The sequence below is a fragment of the Microcebus murinus genome, chromosome 19 (assembly GCF_040939455.1).
Source record: "Microcebus murinus isolate Inina chromosome 19, M.murinus_Inina_mat1.0, whole genome shotgun sequence".
In the NCBI taxonomy this organism is placed as follows: domain Eukaryota; kingdom Metazoa; phylum Chordata; class Mammalia; order Primates; family Cheirogaleidae; genus Microcebus; species Microcebus murinus.
The window spans coordinates 26948821-26972768 of NC_134122.1; the positions used below are offsets into that span (position 1 = coordinate 26948821).

General features: G+C 50.1%; 1 protein-coding gene across 2 annotated transcripts; it reads right to left on the reverse strand.

The window, feature by feature from the left end:
* Positions 1 to 1809: 1809 nt before the first annotated feature.
* TMEM130 (transmembrane protein 130) lies at positions 1810 to 23351 on the reverse strand. Of its 2 annotated transcripts, none has more exons than XM_012759434.3 (8): positions 23132 to 23351; positions 17302 to 17607; positions 15811 to 15970; positions 8175 to 8341; positions 7353 to 7437; positions 5734 to 5936; positions 3664 to 3776; positions 1810 to 3332 (listed from the first exon to the last, which is right to left on the reverse strand). In XM_012759434.3, the coding sequence occupies exons 1-8, from the start codon at positions 23214 to 23216 to the stop codon at positions 3144 to 3146; spliced, it is 1308 nt and encodes a 435-aa protein (XP_012614888.1). In that variant the 5' UTR covers positions 23217 to 23351; the 3' UTR covers positions 1810 to 3143. The 2 variants fall into 2 exon arrangements, with proteins under 2 accessions (XP_012614888.1, XP_012614889.1); XM_012759435.3 differs by having other exon boundaries at positions 1811 to 3296; positions 23132 to 23348.
* Between the last annotated feature and the right edge of the window lie 597 nt (positions 23352 to 23948).

A 23948-nucleotide genomic window follows, 5' to 3' on the forward strand; every position in this document is an offset into this window, starting at 1 on the left:
ACGCGAGTGGGACGCAGCCGTGCGGGACAGGGCTGGACACCGCTACAGCCCTGCAACAGGCCTGTGACAGGCCTGCGACTGGGGACTGGTGCGCCAAGACCCCATCAGCTCCCCACAAGGCCCCCACTTATGCAGCAGCTCCCCAAAGGGTCACTCACAGGCAGCATAACAAACCAGGGAGCGTTTTGGAAGGCCCGCCTTGCTCAGGGCGAGGAGGCAGCCCACGATGTCCCACGCAGCCTGTGTGGCCCTGTTACCTGCACAGCCCCCACTTTTGCAAGTCAAAAACATTCCTACTGAGTGGTGTCCCAGCTGTGTGCGTCTCTGGTTGGCCAGCTGACCCTTCCTTCTATAGCTCTGGGTTTTTTCTGCATTTTACTCCAGGGGTTCTCTGTGCCTAACCTTTTAAGTGGTTGACGACTTATTTAAAAAAAAAAGAAAAACCTTCTGCACGATAAGCACGGGGTGACCCCACGTTTTGCAGAGATGTCATGCCATTCATCATTCAACCACCTCTAAATTCCTCTGGGCGGACTTTAGATTTTCTTAAACTGGGTTCTCTTGAAGGCACATGCAGGGGCATAGAGAAACCGCATATTCTAGCAGGGAGTGATTCTGAAATGACAGCTGGGCTGGGCACGGTGGCTCATGCCTGTAATCCTAGCACTCTGGGAGGTGAGGCCAGAAGATCACTTGAGGTCTGGAGTGTGAGACCAGCCTGAGCAAGAGTGAGACCCCCATCTCTACTAAAAATAGAAAAAATTATCTGGGCATGGTGGCACATTCCTGTCGTCCCAGCTACTTGAGAGGCTGAGGCAGGAGGATCGCTTGAGCCCAGGAGTTTGAGGCTGCAGTGAGCTAAGATGAGACCATGGCACTCTAGCCGGGGTAACAGAGCGAGACTGTCTCAAAAAAAAAAAAAAAAAAAAAAAAGATTCAGAACCCCCCCCCCATTTCTCCAAGCTTTCATTTGATCTCCTATCTGGTTACCCAAGGCACAGGGGTCCCCTGTGACACCCAGGTTCCTTCCTGTCCTAACACAGTGGACCCCTGCATGGGGGGCAGAGGAAGTGTGGTGTGGCTACCTCTGCCCCACGTGCCAATGATGCTGAAGTCAGGAACGTTCCCTAAGCAACTTTGCTCATTAGAAGTGGTACAGGTGGGGCGAAGGGCGGCCACCGTGTGCAGGGCCCACGCCCATCCTATCAAGCTCTTTGGAGCTCAGGGCACACGCTGGATGGGGGGTGGGCTGGAGGCAGAACAGAGGCAACTGAGAGAAAGTCCCAAACCCCCTACAGAAGGGAAAACACTTAGGAAGGTCTAGACTCAGATCTTCGCCACTCGAAGCATGCTCCCTGGAAACGTGTTAGGAATGCAGGATCCCAGGCCCCACTTCAGACTTCCCACCTGAAAACGCTGTTTAGCAAGATCGCCAGCAATTCTCCTGCACATCAAAACTCGAGCAGCCCTGCTAGAAACCAGAGGACCACGCACCAGAAGCCTAGAGGGCTTGTGGAATCAGGTGGCTGTCCTCCTCCCCAGGTGCCGATTCAGGTGCGGCAGGTGGGGGCGCAATGGGTCTGCATTTCCAGCAGGCTCCCAAGGGGGCCCGTATTCCCCCTCTGACTCCGGAGTCTGCCAGGTGCTTGTCTGAGTCACTTGGGGCTGCCGGACCCACCTCCAGGGACCCTGAGCAGTTCTCTCACCCCATTCAGTTCTCTCCACCACAAAACACAAAGGGGGTGCCCGCCACACCCAAGAGCTGCTCCTGCTGCTTGCAAGACACAAACATCCACATGCAAAAGAAGAGACTCTGGCCACATTGGTGTCTATGCTTGGCTATATTCAGAGCACACAAGCTTTATTCAGCGACAATGGCAGTATTTCATGAGAATGAGCCGCACGACAGTGTGAATGCTGTTTTCAGCACAAAGTCTGGAAGCGAACGGTTACAGCGACAGAGCCCTGACCCCACGGTCCTGTCCTTCCCTGGCTGGGCAGGCTCAGGCTGCTCCTGGCACACCTGGGCCTCAGCCCTGGCCCCATCGGTGTCGTCACTTGCCCTCTCCACGGCCTCTGCCTCTCCCAGGCCACTGGGCCAGAGGGGAGGGTGTGGGCTGGGTCCCCTGCTCAGCACTGCCAGCCCACTTCTTCCTTCTCAAGGCCACCTGGGAAGCAGCTGGGCGGCAAGAACGCCCCCCTCCACCGACAGGGGCCCAAGTCTCCACTGGATCCTGACTCCACCCTTCTTTTCCTCAGTGAGCGTTTAACATAAGGGTTTCTGCACTCACAAAGCGCTGGTCCTGCCCCCATCTGGCCCCCAGCAAGCAGGCAGGGAACAGGGTGGCCCTACAATGGGTGAGGGAGCTGCAGAAAAAAATGCACAAAGAGTGGGGCTGCGCCCAGGACCTGTCAGGGCTGAGTGGAGAAAATCCAATTTGATTTTCGTCCTGAATGGGTGCAGCCCAGCAACTGACTTAACAGATACAGAGCAAATCGTCTGAAATGCCCATGTGACACGTGTGTGTGTGCGCGCGCACATGCATGCTCATCTGTGAGCATGCCCATCTGTGTGTGTGCACATGCATGCTCATCTGTGAGCATGCCCATCTGTGTGTGTGCACATGCATGCTCATCTGTGAGCATGCCCATCTGTGTGTGCACATGCATGCTCATCTGTGAGCATGCCCATCTGTGTGTGTCCCTCTGTTATGGATCCTTAACCCTATGTGGGCTTCTGAGCTCTCTGGCTTAGGTAGGGCTGCCTGAGGGAGGGAAACATGAACCCCCCCACATATGGCAGATGTGCCCATAGGAAAGGAAAGGGCAAGGGGCAGCCATGCCCACCTGGGAGAGAACGGGGAACACGCCCAGTGTCAGAGTCCTCCCCAGAGCCTCTTTAAGGACAGGGTGGGATGAGGGTAACTGAGAAGGACTTACTTCAGTGGCTGGACTGTATAGATGGGCAAATGGCTAGGGGTGTGACATAGAGGGGCTTGTGGCAGTGGCTAGACTGTACAGATGGCTGGCTGGCCAGGGCCAACAGCTCCTTGCACGTGAACCCCTCCTGGTCAGAGGTGCACACCACCCTGCCCGAAGCTCCAAGTAGGCAATCACTTAACACTGAGATGGGGGTGGGGTTCTCACACAGTGTAAGTTTTGACAGATTTGTAGAGGGGCGGGAGCAGCCCGTGGTTCTCGCGGACAATTTCCAGGTACTCAGATGGAGTCTCCAGCAAGAATGGCCCACAGCACATCTGGCAGCAGCACCTGACCCCAGAGGGCGGCTCCGGGTTCTTGTCAGACATGGGGGAAAAGTCAAAATCAGCCACCTATGGTGAACAAAACCCCACGGGTCAATTACCCGCCCACTGGGAACCCCATCGGGTGGCCTTATGAGCTCAGCTGCCTAGCAGCAGAGTGCATAGAAACACGCTTTTGGTGCCACACTTATGCAAGGGACAAGCACAGAAGGAGATAAGTCAGATGGGATATCAACTTAATTTTTCCCAGTCTGTGGATGGGCACTTCACGCCAAGCCCCAGGGCCTTGCTCTAATATCAAGATCCCCTCCAGGCATTCTGGCCTGTTCCCCAAACCCTCTCCAAAGACCCTCCCTAGGCAGGGCCCAGTGGCCCAGCTCCCACTCTTCCAAGCACCCACCTCCACCATGTCCTTTTGCTGAGTTGCATTCCGCAGGGTCATGTACATGATGCAGGCCAGCATCACAGTGATAAGTGTGGCACATGGAAAAGCAAAGACAGCCGGCTGGATGCCTGGGAATGAGAGAGGTGAAGTCACGGGACTGGGTAACTAGTGCAGAAATGTTGGTTCTCAGTAGTTGAGCACAATGGGGAAGAGAATAGTCAATCCCCATCAGTGATTTCTTTCTCTTATGTACATGCATCCCAACCAGGCACATCTAGGACTTCAAAAAATATATAATAAATTTGGGTGTGGGTATTTTTTAAATACATCCACAAGTTACTTAATAGTAACTTCCAAGAGGGGCAGCTAAATCCCCTACCCCTTGAGTGTGGCTGGACTCAGTGACCAGCTCCTAGGGTGCAGCAGATGACAGGAGAGATGATGCATGACTCCCAAGTCTAAGCCATAAAAGACATCACAGCTTCCTCCTCGATCTCTTGAGTAATGTGTTTTGGGGAAGGAAAGGCATGTTGTGAGGACATTCAAGTAGCATTGTGACATCTACTGCAGATTCCTGCCCTCTGGCAACTCCAGGCTCACCCACTGAGCCTGTTGCTAGGAAATGGCATGGTAGAGTAGAAAGAGCCCGGTGTCTGTAGCTGGGCAATCCTGGGTTCAAATCCTGGCTGTGACCAGACTACCTGGTGCTAATGCTGACCTTCAAGCCTGCCATGAAGATACAATGAGGAGGGGATATGGATGTGCCTGGCATGTGGCAGGTGATCAGGAAGTGTGGGTTTCCTCTCACTCTTCCCTCACCCTCTGCTATGAAGATCTGTTTCCTAAGAAAAGGCCATGCCGATGACCTGTACTGCTGTCCTCTCTGCAGTATTCAGAGGGCTCCAGGCACTTGGTGTCCAGTGGGTGTTGAGAGCCCAAGGCCCCCATCCAGGGCCCAGAGTGGAGCATAGTGTCTGCTCAGGGGCTCAGAGAGGTACTGGGGAGACTGGAGGGGACAGTGACAGCATCAGGTGTACCTACAGGGCTATCTTGAGGACAGGTGCAACGGGCAGGGTTTGGCGTGAGCTCGGGCACAAGGAACTCCTACCCCAGGAACCAGCACTGGACCAGGACCCAGAAAGCCTGAGTTTGGCTTGTTGCCTCCCTTTGCCTTAGTTTCCCCTTTTGTAGCGTGAAAGGTGGGACCAAGTTAGGCATCTGAAAGACCACACTGCTGCTAGGATCCTTTCTCCTCTATGTAAGGAAGCATTTTTCTGGGGTCCCAGAGTCCCTCAAGGAAATGTAGTGTAGAACCCAATGCTGCCGTCGGCTAATCCTGTGCCCGTAAGCCAGCGGCCAGTCCGCTGACGACGGTTTGGGGAAGGACACTCCAAGGGGAGATGGCTGGGTGTCCTTATTAACGGCATGGTGTGTGCTTCAGACTTTCTGAGCATCTCCTTCTCCCTGGACCACTCACCGCAGCCCTGTGAGTTGGGGCTGCTGTTAGGGGTGCTGGTTTTCGAGGTGGCAACCGCTGCAACAGAGGTGAAGAAGGCAGGGTTGGGGGGTGGGGGGGCTCATTTGGCGTGGGAGTGTTCATGCTGGGGACACGTGTGGTCTCAGGAATACATGGGAGGCAACATTAATAGCGATGGTGTTGGTCCACAGGGCGGGCGCTGGTTTGGGCTTATAGGGGTGGGGGCAGGGCTCACAGAGGGGATTGCGGGTGAATGCTGGTTGAGTCGCCAGTAGTGATGGTGCTGGGAGTTATTATCAACAGCAGAGTGCACGGTGACAGCGGTAGCCGAGTTGGTGGTTGGTGGTGGTGCTGGTGTTGACGGTGGCGGCGGAAGTGATGGGTGCTGGTGTTGGGGTGGCAGAGCAGGCTGGGGGTGCTGGCAGTGGGCCAGCAGTGGTGTTGGCGGCTGCTGGAGTGGGCAGGTTACTGATGGTGCTGCTGCTGGTGGGCTTGGGTGCTGAGGACCTCGGTAGGGCTGGCTGGTAGGAGCTGCTGGTGGCAGGGACAGGGTGGACAGGCCTGTGCTGCCCGTGTGGCACTGGAGCAGAAGGCGAGGGGCCACTTACTGGAGGGCCACACCTGGACCCTGTGGTACTGGTGCGTCTTGCTGATGGCGTTCTCCGCCCGGATGCTGAAGCAGTAGTCCCCGGGGTCCCTGAAGATGTGGGTCAGGTTGTACTCCGTGCTGTCCACGGTGACGGGGTGGCATTCCCCCTCCTCCAGCGGGAGGCACTCGGGCTTGAGACGCCAGCACACGGTCAGCGGGGGGCTGCAGGGAAATGGGGACAGTTTTCCAGAAATGGCTCGACAAAGAGCATGAGCACAGACCAAGGCCAAGAAAGGCCCGCGGGCATGAGCATCAGTGTCCTTTCTACGACAGGACACCCAGCTGTCCGGGCCTCAGTGTCACACATTCCAGACCAGGAAACACAATGGTGCAGAAGGGATGGCCCCAGACCCCCTTGGGATCTCAGGCTAGTGAGGCAAACAGAGGCGCACAGACTGCTGACTAGGGGCAGAAGGAGTGCTCCAGTGGCACACTCTGTGTGCTTTAGAAGCACAGGGGAATAATGAGCACATCCTTAGAGGAAATCTGGGAAGGCTTCCTGGAAGAGGTGGCATTTGAGCAGGGTCTGAAAGGATAACTAGGCCTTTAACAGGTGAGAAAGGGTGAGAGTGTTCCAGGCTGTCTGCAGGCCACAGGCTCAGAAGCCAGAAAACACAGGTCCTTCCTAAACCCAGGTTCCGAGTAAAAGCTACACACTTGAGCCACCTGATGGATAATGTCTGCCAAACTCAATGCCTTCCCATCCTCCACATGCTAAGCTCCTGCCTCCAAAGCCCCCGAAAGTTTTAGAAACCCCTGCAATCCCTAAGTTAGCTCGTCATCCTCTTTCCTGGGCCTCCCTTGCCCACCCTCCACCTGGCCTGCATCCGTCCAACATGTCCCTGCGTGGGGACAAGAGTCCTTCGAGGGCTGGGCCCTGACCACTGACCTCGGCAGCTTTATCCATCCCAGTGGCCCCAGGGGGGTAAGAGATGCCCGTGTGGGGAGGACACACCCAGCACCTCTAGCGTCCTCACTCATGACGCTGTACTTGCCAAGAGGCTGCACCAGGCCCCCAGCGGGCAAGCTCCTTAGAATCCCCTGGGACACCTGCTTCTGCCTTGTGGTGTCCCCCATACACACAGAGCCCTTAGAAGCAGTGGCTCTGTCTGTCCACACGTGTCCCTCCAGGTTCTAGAACAGTTCCTGGTCCAAAGCAGACACTCAGCCAACTGGTGCTGGCTGGTGCCAGCTCCCCTGTGCTGGCAGGAGGGCAGGACAGGCTCTCGGGAGGCTTTGGAGGACGGGAGTGTGAGCATGTGAGAGGAGGGGGAGGGGGCTCTGGGGCAAGGAACCGCGTAGGCAAAGGCCAGGGGGCTGGAAACAGGCCCACGTGGCCCATGGGGGCTCGTTACAGGAGAGGAGCCTCCCCTGCCTTTGCCTCCGTACCCCGGCTCCAGACACCCCACAAGGCCTGTCCTCTCTCCCTGGCACATTGAGAATGGAGCTGTGCCCACAGTCTCCCCATGCACAGCCTCGGGGCGGAGTGGCCCCCCTTGCTTGGGGACTGTGAGGAGATGCAGCAGGTTGAAGAGCACCGTCAGAGCATGTAGGCAGAGCCCTCTGGGGTCCACTCACCTCCCCAAGAAGTTCAAGGTCACCGTCAGCTTTTGGAAGGTCTGAATTAGGGTGGGCCCCAAGACCTGGATGCCTCGAAGGGTTTCTGTAAGGCAGAAAGAGCCCCCTTAGACCTGGTGGCTGAGGACTGCTGTCATAGGCTCCCAGGACCCAGTGCTGTGTGACCTCCACCCTGTCCTCTCCTCTGTTCCTCTCCCAAGGGAGGGTTGCAGGTCTGTCCAGGGCACCGTGGCGTCTTGCCCTCCCCTGTTCAGCAGCAGGTGGTGGAGCCAGCTTAGAGGGAGGAAGTTGGAGAAGGTAGGCAAAGGGCGACTGTCCTATCCACTGCCACCAAGCCATCATCTGTGCCCCTCGGGAAAGCACCACCCCATTAGCAAGAACCAAGAAATCTCCCGAATCTGCCCAGGTCTCCCTCTCGCCAAAGCTAGACACAGGTTTGGAGATGCCCTCCCTGTGCAGTGGACGGACGCCGTCCACCCCGATGGGGTGAGCTTGAAGGAAGGCGGTGTCTCCTTGGGGGAACGAGACCAGCAGGACGGGCCAGCTCCCGGCAGACAGCTGGTCACAGGCTCTGGCTCTGGGAGCAGGCAGCCCTGGGCTCAAATGCCACTCGGCCACTGTGGCCTTTGGTGCCATCTTTAAAACAAGGTTAGTGACAAACACTGCTCAGAGGACAGCAGGGCACGAGAAGACAGGGTGTGCCTCTCGCCTGAGCCACTCTAATCTGTGTGGGCAGTGCCCGCCCCCCCCCAGGAAGGAGCCGTGTTGGGGATCCCCATGGGGCAGGACACTCAGGCTTTGTCAGCCCAGCCAGAGACCCACCCTGCAGCCTCAGCGAGGCGGAGAAGTCACCGGTCTTCTGCATAACGCCCTTCACAGCGTCCGGCTCTGCCTGCTCCCACTCTGCCACCACTTTGAGCTTCACGGTGAAGGTTCCGATGATGGAATAGTTGTAGTAAACCACAGAGTCTTCCGTCACCATCTGGGTCCTGTAAGGGGACAAGGAGGAGAAATGGGGACCGTGTCAGAAGCTTGTTTCCCCTTCTTGTAGCTCAGAAATGATTTGTGTGACTTGTTAGAGTCAGGGTGGCTGTACGGTGACGTTCCTGGCTACCAATGAGCACACCTGTCATTGAAGCAGAGCCTCTATTGCTGACTCAAGGTCAGCTGGCCCATTTCCCAGATGAGGAAACTGAGGCCAGAGAGGGCAGGAAGGGACCCACATCCCTCCCTCTCCATGTGGATGAAAGGTTCTGTGTCCTCCAGGAGGCAGCTATGACAGCCCATCAGTCTCAAGTTGCACAAAGGCGGCTGGCAGGGTTCTCAGCTCTGCAGACTGTCAGAATCACCCCTGGCTTTGATACACCAACCACCAGATGCCTTCACCAGTGCCAGCACCTTCGAAGTCTGGGTCCCACTGGCCTCCTGGTCACCCCTGGAGAACTTGCCAGAAGCCTACACTGTGCTTACATAAAGTGGCTGCTCATTGTCTTTTTGCTACTAGGTTACAGCTGGGAGAACTCCTGGCCATGGGCTCTCTCTGTCACCCCACCTCCCAGCCAGGAATCTGGGAGAGACCTCATGTTAGAGACAAGGACACAATGGGTAGGAGAGAAGTGTGAACTTTGGAGTTAAGACAACACCTGGCTTTGAATCTCTGCTCCAGACTTTCTATTTAACTCTAAGCCTTACCTTTCTCATCCATAAAGCAGGGAGAATCATACCTCCATCATATAATATATAAGGTATATGACATCATGCTTTTTTCCTTCAACTACCCGAACCACTTCATAAGGAAGTCTAATAACAAGAACATCTTTGTGTTGCTTGGTCAATGCTCTTTACATATGAAGTTTATTAAAACTCATATATATCTTCTAAATATTTTCTCCCAGTTTACCCTTTATCTTTTAATTTGATTTCCTTCTTTTACATTCAAATTTTATATTTGGTAATGCTGGTCTAGCAAGTTTTTTCAAGTTTCTGTCTTTGTTTTATTCTTAGAAATGCTTTCTTCAGGCCAGGCATGGTGGCTCATGCCTGTAATCCTAGCACTGTGGGAGGCTGAGGCAGAAGGATTGCTCAAGGTCAGTAGTTCGAAACCAGCCCAAGCAAGAGCGAGATCCTATCTCTACTAAAAATATAAATAAATTAATTGGGCAACTAAAAATATATAGAAAAAATTAGCTAGGCATGGCGGCACATGCCTGTAGTCCCAACTACTCGGGAGGCTGAGGCAGGAGGATTGCTTGAGCCCAGGAGTTTGAGGTTGCTGTGAGCTAGACTGACACCATGGCACTCTAGCCTGGGCAACAGAGTGAGAGAGAGAAAGAAAGAGAGAGAGAGAGAGGGAGGGAGGGAGGAAGGGAGGGAGGGAGGGAGGAAGGAAGAAAGAGAGAAAGAGAGAAAGAAATGCTTTCCCCATTGTCAAATTATCCAGTTGCAGGTGATCATCTACATTTTGATCTAGTGCTGGTTCCTTGTGTTTGATTTCTTAATCCATCTGAAGTTGCTTTTCTTATGAGTCAGGTTGTTTCTCTCCCAAATACTTAAATAACTGCTCCAGTGCCATTTCTTAAATAATCCATCTTTACTTACTGGTTGGAAATATCACTGTTATCATATTTTGAATGTATATAAACTTAGGTTAGTTTCTGTATTTTCTATTCTATTCCATTGAGCTGCCTGTTGTTGCTACAAAAATGTTTATAGCTTTTCAAATACATGTATGAATGCATTTTCAGTTCCTTTCCCCATCCCTGTTCAACATAATTTTGCTTTTCTGGTCATTTTTCTTCCTCTCACAATATTTAGAAATTCTATCTTCATTTTTTAAGTCTTCTTAAGATTCTCAGTATAGTTTGTGGTTTTATTCACATAGGTCCTACGATTTTAGGTTAAGTTTATTATTGTTTTTTATATGTTTTATATCTATTATAAAAGATCTTTTTTACCATTATATGGAAAAGCTATGACTGTTTCATCACATATTACTAAAACCTCTTTTTAGTTCTAAGACTTTGCAGTTGAGTCTCTTGTAGTGTCCTTGTAAACAGTGTTGTCATCTGTATATAATGATTTTGTCTCCTCCTTTATAATATTTATGTTTCTTTTCCTTATTTCATTGGCTAGTCAAGAAAAATGTTCAGTTACAATAGAAATGGTGAATAAAGTCCTTGATTTGAAAGGAAATGCCCCTAATAAATATGGAGATGGTCCACTGGTTTGAGACAGATGATCCAGATGTTCTTTTATGATAAAAATCATATATATGTATGTATATATATAACCTAATTGGATAAACTTTAGAATCTTTATCACATTCCAAAAATTATTCACTTATTCCTATTGAAATTTTTCTTGGATTTGCACTAAACTTACAGAATAACTAGGGTTGGGGAGGGATGGACATCTTACAATATTAAGATTCACCAAGCAGGAAGTGGTGTACATATCCATTGCCTAAATCTTTGATACCTCTCAGTAGCTCTGTAGTTTTCTTCACGCAGGATCTTGGCCATTTCCAGGTTAAGCATGTTCCTATATTTATTTTACAAACTAGTTTTGATATTATTAATAGGACTCTCCTCTTTACCTTCTAACTTCTTATTACTGGTGTATAAGAAAGCTATTGATACCTTCCATTGGTTTCCTACCTAAATTCTTATCATTTCCTCCCCCCCACTGCTTCTCTGGACCTACACTCTCTAATATATAGCTACCAGACACATGTGGCTGCTGAATTTTAAATTAAATAAAATTTGAAATTCTATTTCTCAGTCATATTAGCCAAGATGCAAAGGCTCAACAGCCACACGTGGTAGAGAGAGAATCACTGAGTTTCCAATAGACACACAGAGCTGTTTCTTCAAGTAAATAACACAAGTTTCTGCAAGTCGATGATGTTTTCTGCAAATTGCTTTGTGATATTTATCCCTCGTTTATCTTCTTGACTTTATGAATGAGTTAGAACTTCCATGATGACCTTGAAAGATACGAATAAAGAGCATCCTTGTCTTACTCCTCCATCTAGGGACAGTGCCCCCACCAGGATTTCGATGGAATAATTCACCTGAAGTGTTGGACCGCAGGTCCCGATTCTCACCCAGGGCGAGGGAATCCACACTCTACAGTTTCACCACTCCGTATAATCTTAATTGTTGGTTCCAGCAACTCCTCTTTCTACTTTACTGAGATTTCATTGCACATCCATGTCTGCCTATTCTAACACTTTTTTGGCATCTAAAGAGATGATCTTAGGATCTTTCTCCTTTAACTTATTAAAATGATGAACCCAAATAATGATATTCCTAACAGTGAATTGTTTTTAGTATTCTAAGATACTCCTGACTTCCATGCATCTTAAATTAGGTTATGCAAAGGCTGTGGGCAAACCTAGTGCGTCTTCCAGACGTATCGCCATTATTTTTAGATCAAAAGGAACATAGATACATTATGGAGTAGAGAACAAAATGTGCATCTGTTTTCTTTTTTCTTTTTTTTTTTTTTTCTTCTTTCAGTGCAAAGGCATAGTAAAAGTGCATCTGTTTTCGATATGAAATATACCACTTAGAAAGACGGGTTGCTCTTGGGCTAGACCCTTTCGTGAGCCTGGAAACTGCTCTTCTGAAGATAAAGGGATTTTAGTGACAATTTTAGACATGGTATATTATTATTTTAATGAAGTGCTATGTTAAATTTGCTGTTATTCCAGACAAAAATCATTGCATTTGAGGTTATAATTTAATGGCATATTGTCTTCTTTTTTGAGCTATGTTAATTTTGTAGAATGAATTGAGAAGCTTTCTATCTTGGTCTATACCCTGGAGGACTTTATATCACAACAGAATTACTGTATCTTTGAAAGCATAAAATAACTTGCCAGTAAAACCATCTGGTTCAGACCCCTTTCTTAGAGATAATTCATTTGCAACATTTTCTACTTTCAAGTCAATTCTAGACATTTACATTTTCCTAGAAAATCATTCAATTCATTGACATTTTTAAATACATCAGCATGGAGTTTTGAATTGTACAAAGTACCCTATTTTACAATTTTTAAAAAAATCTTATCACTTTACCTGTAGTGATTGCTCCTTTCTCATCCTTGATAAGATTTTTAATGTATGTGTATAGAAATACAATTTCTTTTAAGAAAATTAAGAACTAAATTTTAACTTAAGAAATTAATACTGGCTTGAAGTTTTGTACTTTATTTCCCCTGTCCCTCCTCAAAAAACAAAAAAAAAAAAAAACAACTTTGAGTGTATCAATTCTGTTTTTCTATGTTCTAATTCATATTTTTGTATTTATTACTTCCTTCATCCTTGTTCTGATATGTGGAGTTTTTCTTCTTTGTGAGTGAGTGCTTTATTTTAATTCCTATTTAATAATTAAAACACTTAAAACTATTTGACTCTAATTACAGCTTTGGAACTATTCTCTAAATTTGTATGTATTAATACCCTTCATAGTTATTTTCTAAATGTTATGTCATCACAGTTAAAAGTTACTTGTGACCCCAAATCATTTATGAATCATGTTTTAAAATGTTGAATTGGTGGGGTGTCTGTTTGCCTTGGGTTGCACTGGATAGTCGAACAATATGATTGAGAGTAGCGGCTTTGGGTCATGGTGTCACTTGACCTGGACCCTGAAATGGACCATGTGGGCAGTCAGTCATGCCTAGACAATGGGCCCCTGTTATGTACTGAACTGTGGCCCCCAAAATTCATGTGCTGAAGCCTTGCCCCCCACCCCCTGTGACTACATCTAGAGACAGGGCCTCTAAAGAGGCAATTAAGGTTAGATGAAGTCCTAAGAGTGGGACCTTAATCCAAGAGGACTGTTGTCCTTATAAGAAGACGAGGAGATGCCAGATCTCTCTCTCTCTCTCTCTGCCCCCCTCCCTCTCCTTTTCCCTCTCCCTCTCCTTCTCCCTCCCTTCCTCTGCCCTGGCAGAGGAAAGGCCCTGTGAGGACACAGTGACAAAGTGGCTATCTACAAGTCAGGAAGACAGCCCAGAAACCAACCCTGGTGGCACCCTGATCTTAGATTTCCAGCCTCCAGAACTGTGAGAAAATAAATGTTCTTAGTGGAAGCCACCCAGTGTGTAGCATTTTGTTACAGCAGCTGAGCAGACTAATACAAGCCCCAATAAAAACCCCGAACACACATGCAGCTGAGTTTCCCTGGGTGGTAATGCTCTGTGCATATTGTCACACAGTGATGCTGGGAATGTGGCATGTCCTGACTCCACAGAAGCTCTGCATTTGGTAATTCCCTGGGCTGATTTTAATCTGTATCCTTTACTGAGAAAATGAAGCTCCTACATTCTCTGTTAAGGGATTTTTTGACATTTTAAGCTATAGAATGTGATTTTTAAAAATTTTTATAAATACCTCATGGAATATTTTGTTTTTAGGCTTAAGGTTCTACATACATATATATTTACTCAGTCAAACTAATTATGTTATGAAAATCCTCTGTTGTTACCTTAGTCCTCCTTACAATATCAAAGTCTGAGTGTGGAACATTAAAATCTATGACAAATGTTTTTGTTTTTGTTTTATTTTTTTCAATCTTTCTGGGTAACTTCCCCAACGGGACCTTTTTTATATATTGTGATGCTCTAATATTCCAAAAGCTCAGGTCTGTAATATCGTCCCTGTAAATTTACCTTTTACATCCAAAGGAATCCTTTTTGTTCTTTTTAATACTTTTCATCCCAAATTCTACTTTTCGTATGTGAATATTGCTAGCATTGCTTTATTTTTGCTTTATATGTTACATTTCTAAGCAAATATATATATTTATTCATATTTGCTCTCCCTTCCACAAATGTTTTTAAAGCAAGACAAAGCTCTAAGTCTAGGGCAGCCAGTGGTGGCTTTCATCTCATGTCTAGGCTCAGAAAGCCTACTATGCATAATAAAATAAAAAAGTTAAGAAACATGCCTGCTTTTCCCCCATTCTGTATAAAGAAGAAAATCCAACACAAAAGAGTAGCCCAGGAGAAAAATAGTAAAATCTATTTTTTTCAATTCACATTGCACAGAAAATATGCCCATTATTAAAGTAAGGGGTTAAGCTATTGAGGTATTTAAATAAGGGACAAAAGGAATAGATTTACATCTATAACAGAGGATGCCCTGCTTAACAATATGGAAGAGTGTGCTGCCCACGATGGTGTTAAGAGAAGAGTCAGCAAACTACCACCCATGGGCTAGATCTGGCCCACCACTTGTTTTTGTAAATAAAGTTTTATTGGAACGCAGCCACGCTTGTTTCTTTACATATTGTTTATGGCTGCTTTCACACTCCAATGGCAGAGTTGAGTAGTTGTGATGGAGACCATATGTCTTCTCAAGCCTAAAATACTGACCATGTGGGCCTTTAAAGAAACATTTACAGACCCCTGGGCTATAACACCGGAACAGGACACCAAGGGACTTCCTGGTATCCTCTGTGGAGGGGCATAGGGTATGGTGGTTGGAGCGAGGACTTTCCAGCTGGCAGCCCTATTTCTGAAAGTGTGAGTTAGATATTATTATTCTCATTTTTTCAGAAGAGGACGATGATACCTGAGGGCTCACCTGGTCTGTACCTCCATTTCCTTACCTGTGAGTTGGATGTAACAGTAACTACCTCTCAGGGTGACTGTGAAGATTACATGAGATCATGCGTGTGAAACCCATGTAGAAGAAGTGTAGAGTGGGAGTAGGGAGGGGGATTTCTGAAAAGAAGAGAGACAGCAACTCTCCTTAAAGCAAGGTTGGGGGTGCTGGCCCAACAGGCCTCTCCCAATTCTTTCCCACTCCATTCCATATTTTTCTGCCTTCAAAATTTTGGCCTTTCTTAGCCCTGCAGAGAGCACAGCAGATCCCTGGAGCCCAAAGATGGGTTCCCAAGTTCATCTCGGGCTCTGTGTCTTTACATGTGCCCCTCCCTCACTCCCTGCAGGGACCTGGGGAGACCCGAGAAGACTGGGGGGTCTGCACTGAGCTGCACTGCGGACAGCAGCATCCTCTTATGAGCTTGGGTGTCTGTCCAAGGGCTGCCCAGGCTCCGTCCCCAATCCCCTCTTCCCAAGCCGCCTCCTCCAGACTGGCTTGTTTAGAAAGAGGAGCCTTGGGTTCTGCCCCGCATCTGCCATCCCTGGCTGGGTGCCCTTTAAAGTCAAATGGGGAAAAATCCTACCTACCTTGACCTTCCTTAAAGGGCTGATTTGGGCACTGATGGCCTCCTCTGCTAGGCTGCGACACTCAAAGGCAGAGCCAGCCACTGATTCACCACTGGTCCCCAGGGCCTCGAGGCCTGGCAAGCAGCAGGTGCTCGAGGAACGTTTGGAGGGAAAGTGAGGGGGGAAGGGCGGGGAGGTGCAAAGCACTCTGCACCATACATGGGATGACAGGGCCCTGGCCACGGCTTTGGGGAGTGAAGGGGGGTCAGGACATACCCGTCTCCGAAGTCCCAGCTGTAGAGAAACGAGGCAGTCTTGAAGAAGTTGCTTGGGTCGTGGAGGAGGAAAGAGACTTTGAGGATGGTCTTGGTGAGGTAGGAGCTGGGCCAGGGCAGGGAGGTGTTCTGGGTGACCACGAGGTTTCCCACCAGGAACTCTGGGAAGACACAGGGAGGGCGGAGCCTGGGAGTGACCTCACCGGCAGCTGGCAAAGCCGCTACTCCCCCACCCAGACCTCTGGCTGTCAGAGCTGGGTGGGGTGAGGGGACCCTGAAGAGCCCCCAACACAGAGGCAGCCAGGTTGGCCCCCCCGTGTGTGGACACCACTGAGGACTCGCAATGTGTGACATGTGCACAGTTTTCACTCCTGCCCCTCTTCCAGGGACCCCGAAACTTCTGCCACAAAAGATGCCCAGGACCAGAAGGAAATACGCAGGCTTCCCAACCAAAAGTACCAAAGGGAACTTTTGGTAAATATTTTAAAATGTTAGATGAACCTAGAAAAATGAGCAGTGCTACTGATTGCATCTCCATACCCAGTGTGGTAGGCTGGGTCAGGCCACTGTCCTGTTTCCTTCTCTAAAAAGAAAAAAAAATAAAATAAATGATTTTTTTTTCATCAGGAAAGCAGAAGGTAACACAGACATGTTCAGTAGAGCTCATTTGGAAAATGCTCAAAAGTAGAATGAAAGAAGCTACCTAGCATTCAAACACTAGCACTGTGCACATTTTGAAGTGCTGCAAAGTATTTGAGTGTGTGTTTAACATATACACATATTAAACACAGTTCGTCTGGGTTAGACAATTCTGTACTTTGCTTTTTTTATATGTAATTCTACAAGTATGAATCAATACCCGTGACATTACAAAGTCATTGTAAGGGTCACTGTTAATAGTTGATTCAATTATTTCATTATATTTAACCAGTCCCCTAGTGGCTGCACACTTAGCTTGTTTATATTTTCTTTTGCTATTATAAAGACCAGTGCAATGAACATCTTAGCGCATAAAGCATTATCCAAATTGAGGTTTACTTCCTGAAGATAAATTCTTTATTAGACTGGAAGCTCCAAAAGGATAAGAGGGCAGGAAACTCTTGGAAGAGAGAGAGAGATGAGAGAGAGAGAGAGAGAGAGAGAGAGAGAGAGAGAGAGAGAGAGAGAGAGAGAGAGAGTGAGCACGCAGAGAGGGAGAGAGAACCAGTAAGTGAATGATTGGGTCAAAGACTAAAACAACCTGTAACCATCAATACATACTGGCCCACTGCTCTACAAAGGATTGTATTAGTTTATACACCGCAGCAGCAATATGTGCTTTAAGTGTCCATTTTAACACAATTCCTGCCAGAGTAGGGATTATTAATATCATTTTCTGACTCCTTTTAACTTGCCTGACAAGAGAGAATGAGCCCAGGAATCTAAGTTGCATTGATGTGCGGATGCTTTTCTCTGCACCAAGGGTTTGAAGGTAAATTGGGAAGCTCCTCACCTGTGACGGGGAGGACCACAAAGCCCCTGGCCACAGGCTGGCACATCCAGCAGTCAGCGGCAGTGACCCAGACGGACACCGGGAACTCCCCAGGCGCACTGTTGACCAAGCGGATGGTGGAGCTAAGATCCTCCTCTGTCTTGCCAATGAGCGTCAGCGGGGTGTGGATCCAGTGGAAGCGGTAGGGGTGGGCTTTGGCAGGCAGGGCCAAGCTGCTGTTGTCCCTGGTCAGCAGGCTGGCCGAGATGGTCGCCTCTGCTCCCGTGGTGCTGGGGCCATCAGTGGTGAGACTGAGTTCAAACAGGCCTAGGAGCCCAGAAACAAAGGCCACACTTCAGGAGGGGGTGTGGCAAGGAGCCCCACTGCCACCTCTGCGCTGGCGTCAGTTATTCTATTTTATGGGTGGAGAAACTGGGGCTCAGGCATCAAGTGATTTGCCCAAGGGTCACTCAGCTAATCCATTGTCAAACTGGGATTCGAACCCAGGCCCAACTGACTCCAAATCTCAGACTCTTTACAGCGTCCCCAAATTAATATATATTTTTTTCATTCCAGCCAAGCAATGCCTTACAGAGCCTGTGGATGGCTGGGGCCTGCCTGGACTTAGACCTTAGCTCAATCTATACAGCGAGAGGTTCCAGATCCGCACCACTCAATATGGTAGCCACTGACCACATGTGGCAATTTAAGTTTCCATAAAAATGAAGCAAATTGAAAACCCAGTTTCTAAGTCACGCCAGCTGCATTTTAAGTACTCAACAGCCCTATGTGGCCAATGGCCACCACACTGGACAGCAGAAAGCCCTACCAGACAGGGCTGTGCTAGGGAAGCTCCAGAGTTCCTGGCAGGGCGACGTTGGACCTCTGTGATTCCAGCCAGGGTGAGCCCTCGGGGAGTTTGACCTGCACTGCCTTGGATGCAGCTCTTGCAGGGAGCCTGGGGCGCATCCTTGCAGGTCACTAGCAGAAGATAGGGCCTTGAGCATAAAAGCAATGGAGGCCAGGGAATGGGGCTTTTAAAATAACACCCCCCCCACCCACCATATTGAGGGTAAGACTAACTGGAAAATTCTGAAAACAAAGAAAAGTGAAAAATAAAAATTTAAATATCTTATTAATTGTTAAAATAATCAATAACAACCATTGCTACCAGATTTGGACATGTCTTACTGTATTTTTTAATTATATTTTTAATCTGAGATTATTTATCACTTTTTTTTTTGCACTTATGTATCCTGGGGATTTCTCCTTTCCTCCCCTCCCCTCCCCTCCCCTCCCCTCCCCTCCCCTCCTCTTCTTTCTTTCTTTCTTTCTTTCTTTCTTTCTTTCTTTCTTTCTTTCTTTCTTTCTTTCTTTCTTTCTTTCTTTTTCTTTCTTTCTTTCTTTCTTTCTCTCTCTCTCTCTCTCTCTCTCTCTCTCTCTCTCTCTCTCTCTCTCTCTCTTTCTTTCTTTGTTAGGAGACAGAATCTTGCTCTGTCAGCCAGGCCAGAGTGCAGTGGCAAGATCATAGCTCACTGCAGCCTCAAACTCCTGGGTTCAAGTGATCCTCTCGCCTTAGCCTCTCAAGTAGCTGGGACTGCAGGAGTGCACCACCATGCCCAGCTAATTTATTTTTATTTTTTTGTAGAGATGGGGTCTTGCTACATTGCCCAGGCTAGTCTCAAACTTTTGTCCTCAAGTCATCCTCCCCCCTCTACATCCCCTCCCAAAGTACTGGGATTATAGGTATACAGTCACCATGTCTACCCTTAGGCATTTTCCTGAGTCATTACTCTTTACTTTAGATAGCTGCATAATGTTATCATGTAACATTTAATCTTACAAAGGTAAGATTTTAAAAATAAGGTTTGTTTCCATTATAAAAGTAATACACATGCATAAAGAATATTAACTATCCTATGACCCTTTCTCCTGAAGATAACAACTGTTACCAGACTGCTGTCCTCCTGTCTCTTTTCCATGCATAGACATTTTTTTAAGTAGTTATAATCACTCTCTACACACAATTTTGAATTATTTTATTTGCACATGACAATATAGAAATAGTCAAAGCAGGTCTGTGGTCTCACTAATATCAAGTTCAACATGTGCACGATAATCCCTCAAGCAGGTATATCTGAATCCACACAACCCTTCATTTGAATTTTCAACAGTGCTCCTGCATATTCAACAGTATTCCTGCATGGAACTCTTTTCCTGCAATTTGGTTCTTTCTTCAGGGGAGATTTCCACAGGGCTCCATGTCAGAGAGCAGCTGGGACAAGGGGAGGAGAGCCCTGCAGGCTGCAGCGTGCACCTGGGCAGAGGAGGTGATACAGAAGGAAGGGGTGAAGGGGCTTCAAGCCCCTCTGCTCCCTTCACTCAAACCCACCTTCCCAACCAAGCTCAGCCCTCCCATGACTTCAAGTATCCTCTCGATGCCCATAGAGCTCCATAGAGCCCAGTGACATAGACCTACTCCCTGAGCTCTAGGCCCTGCACTGAGCAATACGGTAGTTACTAACCACAATTTAAATTAATATTTTTTCATTTTTGAGGCAGAGTCTCACTCTGTTGCCCCGGCTAGGGTGCCGCAGCATCAGCCTAGCTCACAGCAACCTCAAACTCCTGGGCTCAAGCGATCCTCCTGCCTCAGCCTCCCGAGTAGCTGGGACTACAGGCATGCGCCACCATGCCCGGCTAGTTTTTTCTATTTCTTTTAGTAGAGAAAGTGTCTCGCTCTTGCTCAGGCTGGCGTCGAACTCCTGAGGTCAAACGATGCACCCGCCTCAGCCTCCCAGAGTGCTAGGATTAGAGGCATGAGCCACCTTGCCTGGCCTAAATTAATCTAATTGCTTCAATGTAATTGAAACTAAAAATTCAGTGTCTCAATCGCCCTTCCCTGCCTCAGAGCCTCTGCACATGCTGTCCTTACTGCGAGCATGCCCTCTGCACCTATCTGTCCGTGGATATACCCTCTTCCAGGAAGCCTTTGCTGTACCCCTTGCCCTCTCGGTGCTCTCCAACAGCCTGAGCCCACTGCTGTCACCACTTTATGTTGGAATGAAGGTTTCTTCATCTCCCGCACTGCACCTGGAACTCCTTGAGGGCGGAAGTCACCTCCATCTCCCCTTGCCCAGCACAGTGCTTAGCACATAGTAGGTGTCTGGTACTGTCACTGCCAAGTCACAACTAGAGAACAGGGTGTGGCAGGGGGACCCAGGTGGTACTGGGTGTCCCATGTGCACTGTATTCGAAGGTGCTGGGGGACCCAGAAATATAGGACTTGCTCTTGCCCTAAAGGACTTCATGGGCAACCTGTTGGACTCTCAGCCTCTCAGTGAAACTGGGAGGCGAGTTTGTCCTCAGGTTCGTCCTATTCACCTGGAACCAACATTGCCTGCCTGCACTGGGGATTCCAGCTCCAGCTTTTCCTCTGGCTCTTTCTTCCAGGGCCCTTTCTTAGTTATAAAGCCATTTGAGTCAAAATGCCAAGGGCTGGACATTTCCAAGGAAATGCTGGCATTGAAATAGAGACCTGCAGTGTCTTAATCCCAAAGAGAGAATTCCAGGCACTGTGGTAGAAGCTTCTCCAAGCAAATGCAGTGTGCATATTACACTGAGGGACCTGGGGCCACACGGGCCACTGCTGCTGCTGCCTGGGCCCACCCAGTAGGTCTGTGCCACCCTGACTGAGCTCTGTTCTCCCTCCCTTGGGCTGGGAGGCAGCCCTTCGCCAGGCTGCTCAGAGAGAAGTACTTGGATGAGAGGCAACCTCCTCCCTTCTCCCTCTTGCTCCCGGAACCCCCCTCCCCTCCTGCTCCCCACCCCCCTTGAAAGCGTGGGCCAGAGTGAGGCTGGCAGGTGGCAGGGACATTCAGCTGCATGCTAATGGCCAAGCAGCATCTGCAGTGAGATGGGCGCATGTCAGCACGAGGCAGATCCGCAGATCCGTTGCCAGGGGAATGGAATCAGGAGGGCAGCAGCTAGGCTGGGAGAAGGGAGGGGTGTGGAGGGGAGGGGTGGGTCCGCTGCAGACACTGCGGCAGACACTGGCCCAGCTCTCTGGGGCACCCCACCTGCCCAGCTGCAAGGAGGCTCCAAGGGCACTTTTTCTCAGATGGATTTTTTTTTAAATCGGGTGTTCTACAGCCCCTGGTGACACCATCCTTCTCCCTCAAGGCTCTCGGAGGTGTCCAGGGCATGCAGGACTGAAATGGACCACAAAGCCTTTGCCAAGGGTGGCTGAAGAAACCAAGCCCAGGGCCTGCTGCTCTACGCATCGCATTGTCTTTCCAGGTTTGGGAGTGCAGGTGACTTGCCCTTGGAGTATAGAGCAGCCAAGGCAGGGACTTAGGGGACTCCACTGGTGCTCCAAGTGACCCGGAAGGGGCCAAAGCAAAAAAGAGAAGGGAAAACTGTCCTAAAGCTTGGCCCATGGAAGAAATACCTGCCTACCAGGCCCCCAGGGCTTCCACTTGGAGCTGGCACATTTTCAACAACACAGCATGTGGGGCCCTGAACATTCTAGAAAATGACTACACTAGCCCTTTCACACAACACATGCACACTGCCCAAAACACTTCCCAAGGGTACCTCTTAAGTCTGGATAACACAACCTGGAATTCATTCATGGTCCAGTAATGGACTTCTGACTTCTAAATCCCTGGTGTACAAACCTTCCACGAAGGCAGACTTAGACACAGGAAGGGTTGGAAAAGGCTTTGAAGCCTCTATTTTTCCCCCATAGATAAGAGAGAAGGTATGTTCCCAACCCCACTCGTAGCCACTGTAATTCTGACCATATCAAGGGTTCAATCAGCCAGCCTGGGAACCACACGAATTCCAAAAAATTCATTCACTTTTTTTTTTTGCAATTTATAATTGCATCGATAATTTCTGGACACAAATAAACCTAATAGGCAAGAGACTCCTTTTTAGAGGAAAGTCAGTGAACTTGACTAAGCACAATTCCCACAAAATTCTTCCAATGCATCCATGAGCTTCTGCAGGTTTTTATTTTACCTTGTGGCTTTTCTTTCACAAATTTGCATTAGATCTCTTCCTCTCTTTACCACTCTTTTAGGGGCGGGGCGGGGAGGGGGAAAATGAAAAATGTTGGATAATGTTTAACCCTCTTAGCTGCCCACGTCCCACCTGTCCCTCGACAAGGCTCCCATCTGGGTCCTTTTGATTCCCCAAACGTGGCAGAAAGGTTGGTGCCGGCCTTCCGACGGTGGGCTGTGGGGTTGCCCACGACCGGGTGGGCGCTGAGTGGGCCCCCGAGGAAGCTGTCAGCTCGGGGTCCATTTTGGAAATCACCTCCAGAGAGGAAATGGCAGACTGGCCTCCTGGGTTCTAAGATCGCATCTCCCCAAAGCCAACACACACTGCGTGGAAAACCTCTCCAGATAAGGTGACATTCTAAGGCAAAAACGTTGCTCCGCGGGCCACCCTTCCGTGCACCCTGGGGGGCTGTGGCGAGACGACCCGGGCACATTCCGGCCTCCGCATCCTCCTCCCCTCCCCCAGCGGGTGCCCAGTCCCCAAGCATCCCGACGCAGCTTCGGCCCCCCGCGCGGTTTCCAGCGCAGAGCCCACCCGGGGTTAGAAGCAGCAACCGAAGGGGGCAGGAGCCCCCTCAAGTGCTGGGCCGACTTCTGGGGAGAGGGGAGAAGGGAGAAGGGGGAGAACCGAGGGCTCCACCGTGGCCTCCCAGGACGAGCGCGGTGCGCGCAGGGCGCACGGCGCCACCTCGCAGCCTAACCTCGGGGCGGCCCGCCAGCCGGAGACTGTGCCCGGCCGCGGGCGGGCTGCGGATGCGGGGAGGCCGGGCGGCCCGGCGCCTTACCTGCGGCCACCCTAGCCGGGGCTAAGGGCAGGAGGCAGGCGAGCCAGAGGATGCGGCCGAGGCGCGACCACACTGCCAGGGCCATGGCGGCGCCGGGAGCCGGAGCAGCGCCAACAGGACGCGGAGGGAGCGCGGCTCGAGCTCGGCGGCGGCTGCGGCCGCTCCTCCCGACGCGCGGCGCGGGCTGTGCGGGGAGGTGCGGGCTCCGCGCTCGCTCGTCCTCGTCTCGGGACGTTGTGTCGCTGCGCGCCACCGCCGCCGCCCACGGCCCGCCGCGCGACCCTGGCCCGCGTCAGCCGCGCCGCGCCCCGTCCCCTCCCTGCGTCCCTCCCCGCATTCGTCCCCACAGAGGCGCCCTCTCCCCGCGTCCCTCCCCACGGCTGCGCCCCCTCCCATCCCCGCGTCCTCATCCCTCCCTGCACCCCTCCTCTCCCAGGGTCCCCTCCCGCGGGCTCTGACTCAGCGTCCCCAGAGGTGCGCGCTGCGCTGCCAGCCGTCTGCAGGCCCTTTGCGGTTCTCCAGGTGCCTTCGCTCTGCGCGCTTGCAGCTTGGAGATGCTGCTCTTTTTTCAAGAAATGTTGAGCGCCTACAATGTGCCAGGAGCTGGGCAAAGGGGAGCTGGAAATGCCCCCTGTCCCTTCTGCGAAAGCGGCCTCAGCGCTGGGTCCCTGCGCTGGGTTGGATGTCATTCCTCAGTTTACCTTCCCGGAGCCTGCTCTAAAATGGGGCTGGGGACCAGAGCGGTGGCTAATGCCTGTAATCCTAGCGCTCTCGGAGGCCGAGGTGGGCGTATAGCTCGAGGTCAGGAGTTCAAAAC